Source organism: Gekko japonicus, unplaced genomic scaffold (assembly GCF_001447785.1).
Source record: "Gekko japonicus isolate JY-2015 unplaced genomic scaffold, Gekko_japonicus_V1.1 scaffold1343, whole genome shotgun sequence".
Taxonomy (NCBI): Eukaryota; Metazoa; Chordata; class Lepidosauria; order Squamata; family Gekkonidae; genus Gekko; species Gekko japonicus.
This window is the reverse complement of record NW_015177054.1, coordinates 172,926-187,784: the sequence shown is the minus strand read 5'-3', so window position 1 is coordinate 187,784 and position 14,859 is coordinate 172,926. Positions and strand designations below refer to the sequence as shown.

The following is a 14,859-nucleotide window of genomic DNA, read 5'->3' as shown; positions in this document are numbered from 1 at the left end:
AAGACAGAGCATCACTTGCCCCAGAGTCCCTATCTATACCTTGTGGCTAATAGCCACTGATGGACCTCTGCTCCATTTGCTTATCTAATTCCCTTTTGAAGCCATCCATGCTTGTAGCCACCACCACTTCCTGTGGCAGTGAATTCCAAGTGTTAATCACTCTTTGGGTGAAGTACTGTGCAAGCTTTCAAACTCACCAGGATTTTTCACTGGAATGGATGTTAAAAGATTTAGAAAGATAGAACGGTGGAGAGCAGATCTTGAAGAAGCACTGGTTTCCTCAGTATTTCAGTAAAAGAACAAAGGCTGGAGATTGACTGAACCAAGCTTCCCAGAGAACCCTACACCACAGCAATAAAGTTAAGCATCTCACTGAAGTAGCTGGCAAGATCAGACCCTTAAGCAGTGACCCCTATGAAATCTGCTTTCCATCCTTTCAGATTTTAAAATCTTGTAACATCCAGCCTGATGAAGAGTCCTGGTGGGCGTGAAAGCCTGCACAGTGCTTTGTGCTAATTTGTTTGGTCTAGTAAAAAAAGTCTTGCTGTCTTCTGTCAGCAGGTGTACACGTTTTAGTTCATTTGGCGTTCCCTCATTGATCCCCCCTTCCGAACCAATGCTCTAATTGCTGATTTTATGTCATGTACACATTTTAACTCTGTTTTTAATTGTTTAAATGATGTGTGTTTGGAGGATGGGATTTAAACAGCAAAATTTAAAAGAAAACTTGCTTTAAATTGTTAACTGCCTTGGTGGCCCTCATTAGGGTGGACGGGGTGTGTGTGTGTACAAATTTTGTTCATTATGGGAACATCCTGATAGATGCCTACAACACTCCCAGTGAAATGTACACATCTACTGTGGCCAGGCTGGTTAAGCAACTTGGAACTAGTTCCCCCTACCCCCAGTAAAAGGTAAAGGTAAAGGTTCCCTTGGTCGAAAGCCAGTTGAATCCGACTCTAGGGTTGCGGTGCTCATCTCCGTTTCAAAGCCGAAGAGCCAGCGCTGTCCGAAGACGTTTCCGCGGTCATGTGGCCGGCATAACTAAACACCAAGGCGCACAGAACGCTGTTACCTTCCCACCGAAGTGGTCCCTATTTATCTACTTGCAATGTCTTGCTTTCGAACTGCTAGGTTGGCAGGAGCTGGAACTAGAGATGGGAGCTCACTCCATCATACGGCACCCGGGTCTAAAACTGCTGAACTACTGACCTTCCACAGCCTGCAGTTCAGCATCTTAACCACTTGAGCCACCGCAACTCCTCCTACCCCCCAGTACTTCTTGAAATTAGAAACCTGCTGAATTAGGGTTAACTAGACAAGAGAACACAGCAGGATAGGAATGAATGTGCTCCATGGTATCATGATCAACTGTTTAAAAAGCTAGCTCCTATACACACCTAGAGAAACTGCGATGAGGGAATCAGAGGATGTGACTAAGATCTTAAGGAAAACGTTCTTAAATGTTTCAAACCAGGGACTCACTGGACTGCCCCATCCACATGGGAAAGAGATCAACAATTAAGCTATAAAAGCAGGAGACAAAGCAGATTTTTTCAAAACTCTAAAACAAGAAGGTGGGCCCCATCCAATACCTCACTCAGTATGACAGCACTGGACAACAAACTGAGAAGTTAATGATTAGAAAGGTTACAGCAAAGCCAAAAATAAATCAGAAACAGACTGAATAGCCAGCTCTTAATTTAGCAGCATTATATAAACACACAAACACAGCAAAAGGAGGGGAAATTTCCAAGTTTGCAACAGGCGTGCACTGGCTATGGTAACCAACACATAAAGACAACTGTCCTCTTTCCAATGCAGTCAGCTCAGAAGACAGAAGTCTTCATAATGCTGATGAACTCATCACTCCCTGGTTGACAGCTAAAATGCAAGCCAAAGCAATTTTACACTTGGCTCTGGCAAAAAACAGCTCATGAACACATTTCATGGCCTCACAAGCTGGAGCTCCGTCCTCCCTGACTCATGGTTGCCCACTTCTGCAAGTATGCCAAAAGTCTATAAACTGCAATGTTTGCCACTTTTCCATTTAAAAAAATGTTATCTCTTGGTGGTTTTTAATTGACTGAGCCTTCTGAAGTCAAGACCTAGAAGACTTAAGCTCTAACTGTGCCATCCAAAGAACAACTACATCCTACTTTTTTCTTGTTGTTCAGTCGTACAGTCAAGTCCGACTCTTCGCGACCCCATGGACCGCATCACGCCAGGCCCTCCTGTCTTCCACCATCCTTTGGAGTTTGCTCAATTTCATGTTTGTTGCATAGATAACACTAACCATCTCATCCTTTGTTGTCCCCTTCTTCTTTTACCTTCAGTCTTTCCCAGCAGCAAGGTCTTCTCCAGTGAGCGCTCCCTTCTCATTGGGTGGCCAAAGTATCTGAGCTTCAGCTTCAGTATCTGGCCTTCCAGGGAACAGTCAGGGTTGATTTCTTTTAGGATTAACTGATTTGATCTCCTTGCAGTCCAAGGGACTTTCAAGAGTCTTCTCCAACACCATCATTCGAAAGCATCTATTCTTCGGCACTCAGCCTTCCTTAACTCTTGCAGCCATATATTACTACTGGGAATACCATTGCTTTGACCATACGGACTTTAGTTGGCAGGGTGATATCTCTACTTTTTATTATGCTGTGTAGGTTTGCCATACCTTTCCTCACAAGGAACAGGCGTCTTTTAATTTCACATCCTGCTAAGTGCACTGAAATCAGAGGGCTTAAAGGGGTGCAATTCTGCTTGGGGTGGCACTGAAAATCTGTGCTCTTTGGAGCACCGCAGAAGCTCTACCACTGCTAGTGCAATACATTTCATGCTAGCTGACGAGTTTAAAATCACTAATTCACCCGTTTTTTTAATTAATCATCTAAAGGATGCTGTAGTCCACGCACTGCATTTGAGTATTTTCTTTTATCCTTTGTCAGAGCCAATTTGTGGCAATGTTTTAAACTTCAAATGCCATTGTAGTAGTAGCTTAACCCTGGGGACAAAGCACTATTGAGGCTACTGTCCCTTTAAAATTCCATCTTTTCTTTCACATTTCAGCTTAATACCTTACTTCCTGTTCTCCGCATGCAGTTCTCTCCAGCTAGTTTGGGGGGGGGCATTCACGGATCAACAACATTCATGGATCAGCAACAGAGATGCCAACTGCCCACTTATAGAGGGGGGCCTCCCAGTGGTTTGGTCCTACTTCCCACCCTTGCTCCTCTGAGTGGCAGGAGAAAAGTCTGGGCCAGAAATTATGTCCAGTGATGTGTGACATCATTTCCACCTGAACACCTGATCGTGATGTGAGCCTATAGGGTGGCACTCCAGCCATGTCCCAAAACTCCATGGTAAGTACAGTCAAGTTTTCTGAGATCACCAGAGTGTTACATCCAGGTTTTCAGGCCGATGTCATGTCACACATCACCAGACATCATTTCTACCCATTGCCCTGCCTAAAGAGCTCCCATGGATGCCAGCCAGCAGCCTGGTATCCCTAATCGACCATACATTATTACCCATTCTTCCCTTGGGAGAAGGACATCTTGCTTCCAAGGAAGTGAGCTCTAACTCATGGAATAAATATTGTTAAACTGGGTCTCTACAATTGCACTAGCTGAAGCCACTCGTTTTTTAAAAACACCATTATTCCAGAATCGTGCTATTATGACCATAAACAAAACAAAAAAACAAGCCGGAGATGCTATTTGAAGTAAAAGAACATCACTATTATTTTACAAGAAGTACAAGAAGCAGGCTCGAATCTGTAGGGATGGTGTCAGAAAGGCTAAAGCGCAGATGGAGCTGAGGCTTGCGAGAGATGCTAAAAACAACAAGAAAAATTTCTATGCCTATGTTCGGAGAAAAAAGGAGAACAGGGTACAGGGTAAGCTCATTGCTAGGGGAAGACGGTCAAGCCTTAACAAGGGATGAAGACAAAGCAGAATTACTCAACTCTCACTTTGCGTCAATCTTTAACCGCAAGGCGAGCTGTATGCAAACTGAAGAATGCAGGGCATATGAAGGAAGGAGGAACTGCCAGTCCAGAGTAAGTAAGGAAATGGTTAGAGAGCATCTAGCTGCCTTAAATACTTTCAAATCTCCAGGGCCAGATGGCTTGCTTCCCAGGGTGCTAAAAGAAATTGCAGATGTTATTTCAGAGCCTCTGGCTCTCATCTTTGAGATGACCCGGAGTATTCGTGTTGTGCCGGAAGACTGGAAAAGAACAAATGTTGTCCCAATCTTCAAGAAGGGGAAAAAGACAGACCCGGGAAATTACAGGCCTGTCAGCTTGACATCGATACCTGGGAAAATTCTAGAGTAGATGATTAAACGCTCTGTCTGTGAGCACCTTGAACGGAATGAGTTAACTGGTAGTAGCCAGCATGGGTTTATCAAGAATAAGTCATGCCAGACCAACCTTATCTCCTTTTATTGATTTTGCAACTGTATTTGCCCCCTTTCCAAAGGCCTGTACAAGAAAGCTCACAACGAGCCATCAAACATCACTCAGCAGCCTAATATGATATTTCTTAAAGTGGGTAGAAGCAGCCTGTGAAAATGGATTTTTAAAAGATGGAAATCTTCAGTTAAAATCCTGGTTTAGAAGAAATATTTGGGCCTTGTGCCCAAAGGGAATAAAGCCAAGCAAGCTCTAGGGGGAGGTCATTCCACATGAGAGGGGCCACCCCTAAGAAAGCCCTGTCTCTGGTCACTACCTGGCTCACAACCATGGGCAGGGGAACAGAGAGCAGGGCTCAGGAAGAGGCCCTTCACTTTGACAGGGCTGGACAGTGAAGCAGGCAGTCCCTCAAGTGCCCCGAGCCCAAGCTGTACTGAAGCTTTCCCTCTTGCACTAAAACAACCCTATTCTGGAGTGCCAAAAGGCAAGGAACAGTCAACAATTTAGTTGAAAACAAAAGGAAAAATGGGGGGAAAGGGAGAGAGAAGATAAACCTTCACCAAAGGTGAAATGGACATGTAGTGGAATCTCTACCTGTACAGATGGATTTTTATGGGGAAGTTAGGGCTGCATTACATGCTGTGTTGACCTTGCAGCTGAATGCAAACGAGGGACCCTTCAGCTGTGTAAAAAGGCTGTGGGGTGAAATCCACCACCAGCAGTCCCATCTGCACGGCAAGGAATCGCTGCTTGTGAACAGTAGAGGAATGGCTGCTTGCAAACAGCAGGATGATAGGATGTTGTGCTGGCACAGCGACACTTACAAAGCCTAGAGGGAAAGGAAGGAAAGGGATAAAAAGCAGGAAATCCACCAGGTTAAAAAGGAAAATAGGGAAAAACACAGAACTTTTCAGTGAATGATCTAGTGTAACAGTACACCAATCGAACAGCCATCCTAACTTGTACATGTTTGCATAAAGAATCAGACTGGCTTATATAAATTTAGAAGTCAGTTATATGGACAAATACTATGCACCATATCAAAAAATAGCTACATATGGCAAGTTTAAGGCACAAGACTGTACCACTCGAATGTATTCTATGCTACAAATGTGTACTATAACACTGCCACTGCTCTTTAAACAATGCGTTCATCTTCTGTCTGAGTTTTCAGCAGACTGGGTCCTATTTTAATTATTAGATGTTTACAGCTCACTTTTCTCCCAGTGGGGACCCAAAGTTGGTGACATCATGTTCCTCATTTCTATTTTACTTTCACAGCAATGACCCTGTGAGGTAGATTGGGCTGAGAGAGAGTAACTGGCCCACGGTCACCCAGCAGGCTTCCATGGCAGAGTGGGGATTTGAACCCGGGTCTCCCAGATCCTAGTCCTACACTCTAGCCCACTCATCAAGTGAAAAATACTTTTGTAGGTAGAGACTGCTGAGCCCTCTATCAAGCAATGAAAGAACATCAGCAATACAAACAAACAAGCAGTACCCAAGGCTAAAATTCAAAACTAGCCGTCACATGCCACAGAATCACAATATGTTCGTTCAAAGTAGTCCACAATATGATACGAGAAGTCATTACCCAAACTGTATATATCCCCAGAGGAACAGATGTCATTCATTTTGCCATTCACTCATTACAAAAGACCTACCCATTTGTCATAAAAAGTCATCTCCAAAGCACTGAAACAGTTATCACACGAGGTCCATACATACATCATATAAGTGCACGTTTTGTGCACATGAGCCCACTTCCTGTTCTGTCTTAGCAGCTGTGTCCTGGACCTGGCTATGAATTCCACAGGAGCAGGGATCCACACAGGGGCTGGAGGCTCGGGTCTATGCATTAAGGCAGCACTAAAGCCTGGGTAATAGCCTAGAGTTTGCTGCGTCCAGGTTTGCTGGTTTAGCAGGCCTCTGTGAACTGTTTGGACCACCAAGGCCTTCTGACTCTGCCTAGTGCTTAGCTACTATTTATTTATTTAGGCATTTTTTACCCCGCCCTCCCCGCGAGCGGGCTCAGGGCGGCTTACAAGTGGCAGGAGCCCATACATAAAACCCGATAAAACAGTAAAATCACATGATAATACCAATAACAGTAATAAAGTGCTTTCTTGAGTGGTCTTGACGGTCTTGAGTGGTGTTGATGGCATCCTCAATCCTCCCCATTGGGTGGCACTGTCCAGCAGATAGTTCAAGCCAATCCCACCTTGTCAGTGCCGTGCAATTTATGGCGGAACTTCCAAGGGCGATTCCTCATCCCGATGGTATCGCCACCGTTGGTGGTGGTGGCAGCGGCGGCCCCTATGCGAAAGCCTGGCGGAAGAGCTCCGTCTTGCAGGCCCTATGGAAGTGAAAGCAGCCCCAACTGTCCCTGGGCCTCATCCAGCTAGGGCTTGACAGAGAGCCAATCCTGCAAGGAACAACATACCCCCAGAGCAGCAATCAGGCTTAGCGGCAGCAGCTGGATGGGTGGAGGGAACCTGGAGGGCTAGGGTCACCTGGTTTTGGCCACTGTGTGACACAGAGTGTTGGACTGGATGGGCCATTGGCCTGATCCGACATGGCTTCTCTTATGTACAGGAGAGAGGGGCAGCTGCCACAGGATCTGGTGAGCTGGCAGCTTCCTCTTGAACTGAGGCTTTGGGAGCAGTGTTCTCAGCCAACTCCTCAAAGTCCAGGGGCTCTGGTTCCAGTTCAGTGATGCTGGGAATCACCTGAGTCCCTTGATCTTCCTGTAAGGCATCTTCCAGCTCCTCCTCTCCATACATGAAGGAGTATATGTCTGAGTCCAGCCCGGGTGGGGCCCTGACACTTTCCAAAATGTACTTTAAGGCACATCAAATAGCCAAGCACAGGAGAGGCATCTCTTCTCCATTTTCTCTCACTTCCTCTCTCAGAAAGAGCAGCTGACTGGCTTAGTGAAAACCAAAGACCTTGCTACTGTATTGTGCAATACGAGGTCCATGGAAAATAAAATCTCTGTAATATCTAACTAGGAGCTGCAGTGGCTCAAGTGGTTAAGACGCTGAACTGCAGGCTGTGGAAGGTCGGTAGTTCAGCAGTTCGAGACCCGAGTGCGCCGCATGACGGAGTGAGCTCCCGTCTCTCGTTCCAGCTCCTGCCGACCTAGCAGTTCGAAAGCAAGAAATTGCAAGTAGATAAATAGGTACCACCTCAGTGGGAAGGTAACAGCGTTCCGTGCGCCTTGGTGTTTAGTCATGCCGGCCACATGACCACGGAAATGTCTTCGGACAGCGCTGGCTCTTCAGTCGTCTCCCTGGATAGCTGACTGATATGGTCTTGGATTTGGTCTTCGGCACCGCAACCCTAGAATCGGATTCAACTGACTTTCGACCAAGGGAACCTTTACCTTTACTATATTATCTAACTTGGTAAGAGAAGCAAGTAAACATGGCTTGTTTGACCAAACCTGCCTGGATTAATCCAATGTTGTTACTCTGTCTTCGTTGATGTCAGTGGGGTGGGGAGCAGTTCTTTTCCATGTGCCTTTTCCATCAGTAGCTACTCATTCCAGACAGCTTTGATTGTACACACCTTGTTTTTGACTACCAGGGACAGGCTAGGGACCCTGCTGGTTTACAATCCACCTAGCTATCCAGTGGTCTCCCTGGATAGCTGACTGATATGGTCTTGGACTTGGTGTTGAGGAGCCCAAAAGATTATTGTACTTAGGGGCAATAATCTAAGCTGTAGAGTCTTGTGAGAAAAAATTCTACTTTGTGAGCTACTGGCATTAATGTTGTGAGCGAGTGTTTTGGCTACTGCATAAATCAGTTTGCTCTGGAGCCATCCTTCCAGAGCTAAGACAAAAAACTGTGAGCCAAAGGCTAAAAAACTGTGAGCTAGTTCACACTAACTCAGCTTAAAGGGAACACTGCTTAGGGAATTTTAATATATGTGCCAAGGCTGTGTCATCAGATCAAAGACTTCATGGGTACCATGACAAGGAGACTGTTCCATATTGCATGAAAAAGGGGTGCACATGGTGTCTTCTTTTGTGTTATGAGAGGTTTACTGGTGATTTAACTGGGGGGGGCTGAATCTTCTGTCCCTGTTGTGATTGGATCATTACCTTCTGAAAGCAGACTGAACTTGTCGACTCCTCATGCAGGGGTGGTGGACACATTAGGATTGTCTGTTCTTGGAGACGCAGGGATCCTACTGGAGTCCACACAGCTCTGAAGGATTTTGAGAACATCACTAATGGCTTTGTTGAGGCTCTTGTTAGCTGCATGGAATGATGGCCCAGCAAGTATCATAGAGTCATTCTTCAGTATCCTGTCCTGCCTCTCTTGTAGGCACCCAGCTCCATAGTTTATGAAGGAGCTGGAGGATATGTAATAGATTGGTATATGCCCAGACTGCCACTGGCAGAAGACTTGGGATGAAATTGACATAGCCATGTCACCAAGCTCATTTGCAGGCCTAAGGAGAGGCAGCAATGGCAGCTTTTTCTTAATCATCAACTGAATCTCATCCAGCTCAGTTCTTCAAGGTACTTCATAACTCTATAACACCCAAATCTGACCTGGTTAATGATGCAAACCTGAGCCTTAGCTGTGACCTTACTACAGCTGAGCTAGCTGGCTGCTTTACTGAAATTTATACTAATGCAAAGCTGTTCACTGCTGCCTTTCTCCTGGCCGTGATAACCTGCTTTATCAGGTACACACACATCACCTTTCTACATAACCTGTTTTGGGTAAAAAGCTTATTAGACAAGGGAGGGCAAGAATCTTCCAAGACAGCAGGACAGGAAGACTGGTCATGGACCAAAGACCAAGGCTAGCAATTCTGTATGCTTCTCTGCTCACCTGCCTTTGCACTAATGTGACGCCCTTTCACTTTTTGCCCCCTTGCAGTGCAGTTTGACATGATGCGGGCCTGTAACATGATCGCCACTGTCGCTCTGACGGCTGGACAGCTCCTCTTCATGCTGGGCCTGGTGGAACTGCCCATCATCTCTCAGGATACCCAGTGGTGGGAGGAAGCCATCGCCGCTGTGTTCCAGCTTGCCAGTGAGTAATTCTTTTGCTAAGTGGAAAAAGGGGTTTCTGTCTAGAATGCAATGTGCTCTCTGTAAGCTTCCACCTGAACCCAGACAACCAGGGACAAAAAGAGACATGATGCAGGGAGTCTGTGATCAGGATATCCCAATTTTTTTAAAAAACAAAAGCTAAGCAATTTCAAGAAAGTTCATTTGGAGGGGAGGGATATTTAAGCCCCTCCCTGCAACACACAATAGTTCCCTGATGGAAGAGACAACGGGCTGAGCAAGTCAGACTCTGCAAGAGGAGGTGGGTCTGATGCAGAAGAGAACTCAGGATACCAAAGAGCCCAGGCCTCTTTGCAAAGGGCTGTGCGGTCTCCCTTTGTGTAATTACTGTGTTTCGCTTTTGAAAGCTGTTCTGTTTTTCGCCACCCTCTCCTGGCTGCCCATACGAGGACCAAAGGGACACTCAGTTTTGTCTGATAATGTTGCAGTCAGCGATTAAAATAAATGGTCGTGGAAAGGGCTTGCAAAAGATGCGCCTAAGAACTATAGACTTCAGTGAGGAAGTGATTTCCCAGTCACTTATCCCCTTCCCCAATCGCCCAGCTTTGTATTTACAATAGCACAAACATCTCCATTGTCTTGGCTGAAAACAAAAATTAAATGCAACGACAGACAAACGGCTTAGCTTCAACTGCAGATTTTTTTAAAAATGAAAACAATTAGGATGTGCCCTCAGATGGCCTTGCTATAAGCTGTATGATCTATCTGCATGCCACTTTCAGGCAGTGCACCTTCAAGGTGAAGGAGCAGTGAAGGAAGTCCATGCAAGGGAAAAGAAGATGGGAAGGTAGAGACTCATGGCACAACTACAGCTCTCCAGTAACCAGAAGGCTGTGAGAAGCAAACAGGAGAAAAGTTCAGTGCAAAATCTATCCAGGGATGGAGCAGCAGCAATTAACTCAATTGACAGCCAAACGTCTCAAGCAAAGTTACACTCTTCTCTAGGTCCCCTGAAGTTAATAGTCTTCAAAGGGTACAACTGTGTTAGGCAAAACCTCTTTAGGCAAAAGATGAGCCTATAAATGAGCTAATGAGCCAATCTAATGGCCAACCATTGTTGCTGAGGCTGAAGGCAAATTATGCTATTTTTAAAACAATGCAATAGGACAGGATGAACAAGCAGTGCAAGAAAGCTGGAATTATCCAAGCTAATGGAAACACTCAAAATAATAGATGACTTAAAGGAACACTGTAAAGAGAGTAGTGAAAGCACAGATAAAGTAGAGACAAGCCTACAGATTATTAGAAAAGGATTTTGGCACACAGGAAGAACAGGTAAAAACTTTGAAGGAGGGCACTGGAGATTTATAATAAATTAAGGAGAATTTTTAATCGCATCTGTAAAACTATTTATTGAGATGTTGTTCACTGCCCTGAGCCCTGCATAGGGAAAGGCAGTCTATAAATCAAATAAATAAATAATTTAAGGTTCACGGTCTAAAAGAGGGAGTGGAGAGAGGCTGTTTGGAGTCCCGTTGCCAGAGCGACGCGTAGCGTCACATCCTGGCGATGGCAGTGCAACGCGTGTCACTGTCCCCCGCGGCAGGGATCCTGTGAAGACATGCGGATCCCCCGCCGCGACTTGGCTTGCCTAACCAATCCTCCAAGAGCTTACAGTAGCCCCTGTAAGAAGAGCTCTGTAAGCTCTGTAAGCTCTTGGAAGATTGGCTACATTAGGGGTGTGTCGCCTAATATGCAAAGGAGTTCCTGCTACAAAAAGAGCCCTGGATAGCGAATATTAGATTAAAGCCATTGGTAAAACCTGTGAATAGCAGCAAATAAGTATACAGATAATAAAAGAGTTAACAAACTCCCAGACAGCTGAATAACAAGTTATTACAACCCTGAGGACAATGGAACCCCCAGAGCTTAACAGAGATATCACGTTCTTCTCTCACTACACATGCTAAATCACTGAGTTCTTGAATTTGTTTGTTAACTCTAGAGTCAAACTTTGTTCTGTTGCTTCAGATGAACATGGCTACCCACCTAAATCTAAGTAAAAACAGAAATAAGATAATGCTTTGGAATTAATTATAATGTACAGAATAATTTTGATCTAGTTTGCCAAACTTCTAAAGTATGTATGCATCGCCTTTTGCTCTTGCAATAGACCTACATAAATAAATGTAATAACATTTGGAATGACAGTATTAACTAAAAATTATTAAAAATACCTATGGGTTCTCAAAACTGAAAATGATGTATTAAGAGAGACAGGTTAAACTAGTAGATGCACATATAGCAGATCCTTTTAAAAGGATCTGAATTTGGCAACAAGCTAGGTAAACAATTGGCCCAGTTATTAGCAGAGAAAGTGACTGGGATACATGGGAAATTCTTAGTAAAGAAGAATCAATTACTGAAGAATTTTAAAATATTTTAAGTTATACTAGATCCTCTTAAAAACAAAATTGAAGATTATTTCAAGGTAATTAGGCCTCCACAATTGCCAAAGGAATATCACCAATTTATAGATGGAAGAAATTATAATTATAAAAGAAGCAAATAATTATTTGAGCAATAAATAATTTAAAGTTGGGGGAAGGTCTTGTCCTAATGGACTGGCTAATGAACTTTATGTTACTTTTAAAGAAGAACTAGTTTTGTATTTGCTAAAACTATGCATATTTTGTTCTTTCTACTAGGAAATTGGCTCAAAATAGGACAGATGCTTATTTTACATTAATATTTGTTATAATATTATGTTACATTAATACATTAAAACCTGGAAAGGATGATTCTAAGCCCTACAGAACCATTTCATTAAACACAGACTTTAAAGTATTAATATCTATATTATTTAACCATCTAAAACCAGTAAATGAATATATTGGAACATATCAGACAGACTTTACCAGGTCTCCAAATAACCCAAATATTAAAAGGATGATTAATATGATGAACTTGGTAAAACAATGACATATCTCAGCAATATTTAATTTTGTAGAAGCCAAAAAAGGCATTTGATTGACTTAACTGGATCTTTATGAAGGAAATACCTAAATATATGCCCTAAATCTTTGTAGATGGATAGATCCAAGAGGTCACATTTCTTTCTTAGGCTGTATAGCAGCACACTTTTGTCTCCCTTGAGCACAGCTGTCCTCTTTCTCCTTTACTGTGCCGACTAGTTTGGCTAAAATTTCTGGGCAGTCATTTGTGGTGGAACTGTGCTATGGCTCTTAACTTGAAACTTTAGTTCATAAGAAAATTATAATAGGATATACCTTCAAATTGACTCCTCAGCTCTAACTGCCTAAATTGATCCTGAAGGATATATGTCAAAATGAAACATGTGGTTTTGTTAACTAATTTTTTATGGTGGTTAGAATGGTGCTAGCACAAGTTTGGAAGCAGAAAGAGATGCCAAGAAAACACCAATAGTTAGTTACGATTTGGTTTGTGATGATAATGAGTAAGATTATGACATCTAAATGAATTGGGCTCATAAATCCTGATCAAGTAAGAAAAATGTGTACAAGTTTGGTTACCTTTCATTAATTACCAGAACTGCCAATACCCCAACTCTAAAGTAAGAGAGGAAATGTTATAATGTATTCAAATAAAGGTCAGATGATAAATTTATACACTAACTGAAGTCATAACCTGAATTATGAGACAATAGATAATATCAATTATATAATAATATAATATATATTTATATTCCATTTATCTCACTTTTTTGATGACCTTTTAATTATAGTCTTCTTGTCTCACTGAGTAACTTTAATAAGAAGTCTGTCTCTATGATCGTTTTCAATTTAGATTATTGGCTATTTAATAATTAGGCACAGAGATTGTGTACATATAAGCAAAAAAGACTTTAGAGATTTAAATACTTAAATCCTAATGAATGAGCAAAAAAATGGAAAGCTAGAATTAAAAATTAGCAAACAATGCAATGAAAACTGCTTAAAATTTCCACACACATTAAAAATATAACCTGGTTTTCTTAATAAAATGCCCTCCTGAACAATTCTGCTGCACTTTCCACTGTGAACTTTTCAGGTGACATTAGGCAAACCACTCTTCCCCAATCACTCATCTATAACATAGGCATACAGACATTACTTATATGGCGGTTGTAAGATTAGATATGCTTTGAGCACAAATAGAAACAACTATTTAGGATTATTATAAAAATGGATGGGTAACAAAGCAAGCTGTCCTAGGTAGATGCAGCATCCTCTTGGAAGGCTGAATGACCATCTAGAGGGATAGTTTCGATCTTAAGGATCCTGCTGATATGTGTTCATGGGCAAGGTTGGAATTTGACCAGACAACTATCAACTCCCTTCCAAACATCTAACGCAGCAATTTGGTTGCATGCCAGAATTCACAGGCGTCAAATCATAAACTCTTCTGAGTAAGCAATCCCTTCCTTAACTTGTAAAAATATTTCAGGTTCATTTAACTAATATTGGCACTACATATGGACAGTTAATAGACTGCCTCATGCAGAATGTCACACAATAGCATGGTGGGAAAGAACATGCAACTATTATAATCAGGAAGGCTAAATATATTTAGATATTTTAACATGGAATCTCAGTTATGCAGCTGCAGTTCAAGTTTTAGAGAATTCTAAAGAGATTACCAAAGAGGAAATCCCAAATACGGTCTTACATTTTAGCTTTAGTGTTCACTAAAATGACAAAAGATTACCAATATTATACAAAACAATTTGCAATAACTTTATTTTCATTCAACCGTTTATAATATTCCCATGTCAGTAAGATGTTCAAGTCTCAGGTCCTATTAAAGTACCTTCTGGCAACAGGACATTGTAATTTGGGCTTAAGCAGATTTATTATTAGCACTAACCTTCTCTGCCCCCCACTGCCCAGTGTGTGTATGCATTACAATTTAAGTGTACATTTAGCTAATAAACAGCTGCAAAGGAAATATGGAATATGTACTGTGTGATGTGTGATTCTTGAATAGTCTTGCAGACAACTTCATCTCTCAGAAGGTGGAGGTGGGAACCAGAGGATCTGCTATCCTAGATTTAATCCTGACTAACAGGGAAGAACTGGTTGATGAAGTGAATGTTGTGGGATCCTTGGGGAATAGTGACCATGTCAGCTTGGAATTTGACATAGAGAAGGATGTGAAACCAGAACATAGTAGGAGTCGTATCCTGGACTTCAGGAAAGCTGATTTAAAAAAACTCAGAGAAATATTAGGTAGGATCCCATGGCTGGAAATGCTGAGGGGGAAATCTGCACAGGAAGGATGGGTGATGCTGAAAAATGAAGTGCTTAAGGCACAATCGCAAACTATTCCAGTAAGAAAGAAAGATGGGAGACAGGTAATGAAGCTGAGGTGGCTGAACAAGGAACTCTCTGAAGAGCTGAGA

At 42.7% G+C, this 14,859-nt stretch overlaps 2 protein-coding genes across 2 annotated transcripts in view; one reads left to right on the top strand and one right to left on the bottom strand.

Moving 5' to 3' along the window:
- Window positions 1-14,859, bottom strand: part of IFT140 (intraflagellar transport 140) — a 120,918-nt gene that overhangs the window by 39,112 nt on the left and 66,947 nt on the right. The window lies entirely within an intron of this gene.
- Window positions 1-14,859, top strand: part of TMEM204 (transmembrane protein 204) — a 61,494-nt gene that overhangs the window by 16,865 nt on the left and 29,770 nt on the right. Inside the window, exon 2 of the mRNA XM_015428126.1 lies at window positions 9,304-9,459. Within this exon, the coding sequence (XP_015283612.1) occupies window positions 9,304-9,459 (156 nt within the window). The remainder of the gene's footprint in view (window positions 1-9,303; window positions 9,460-14,859) is intronic.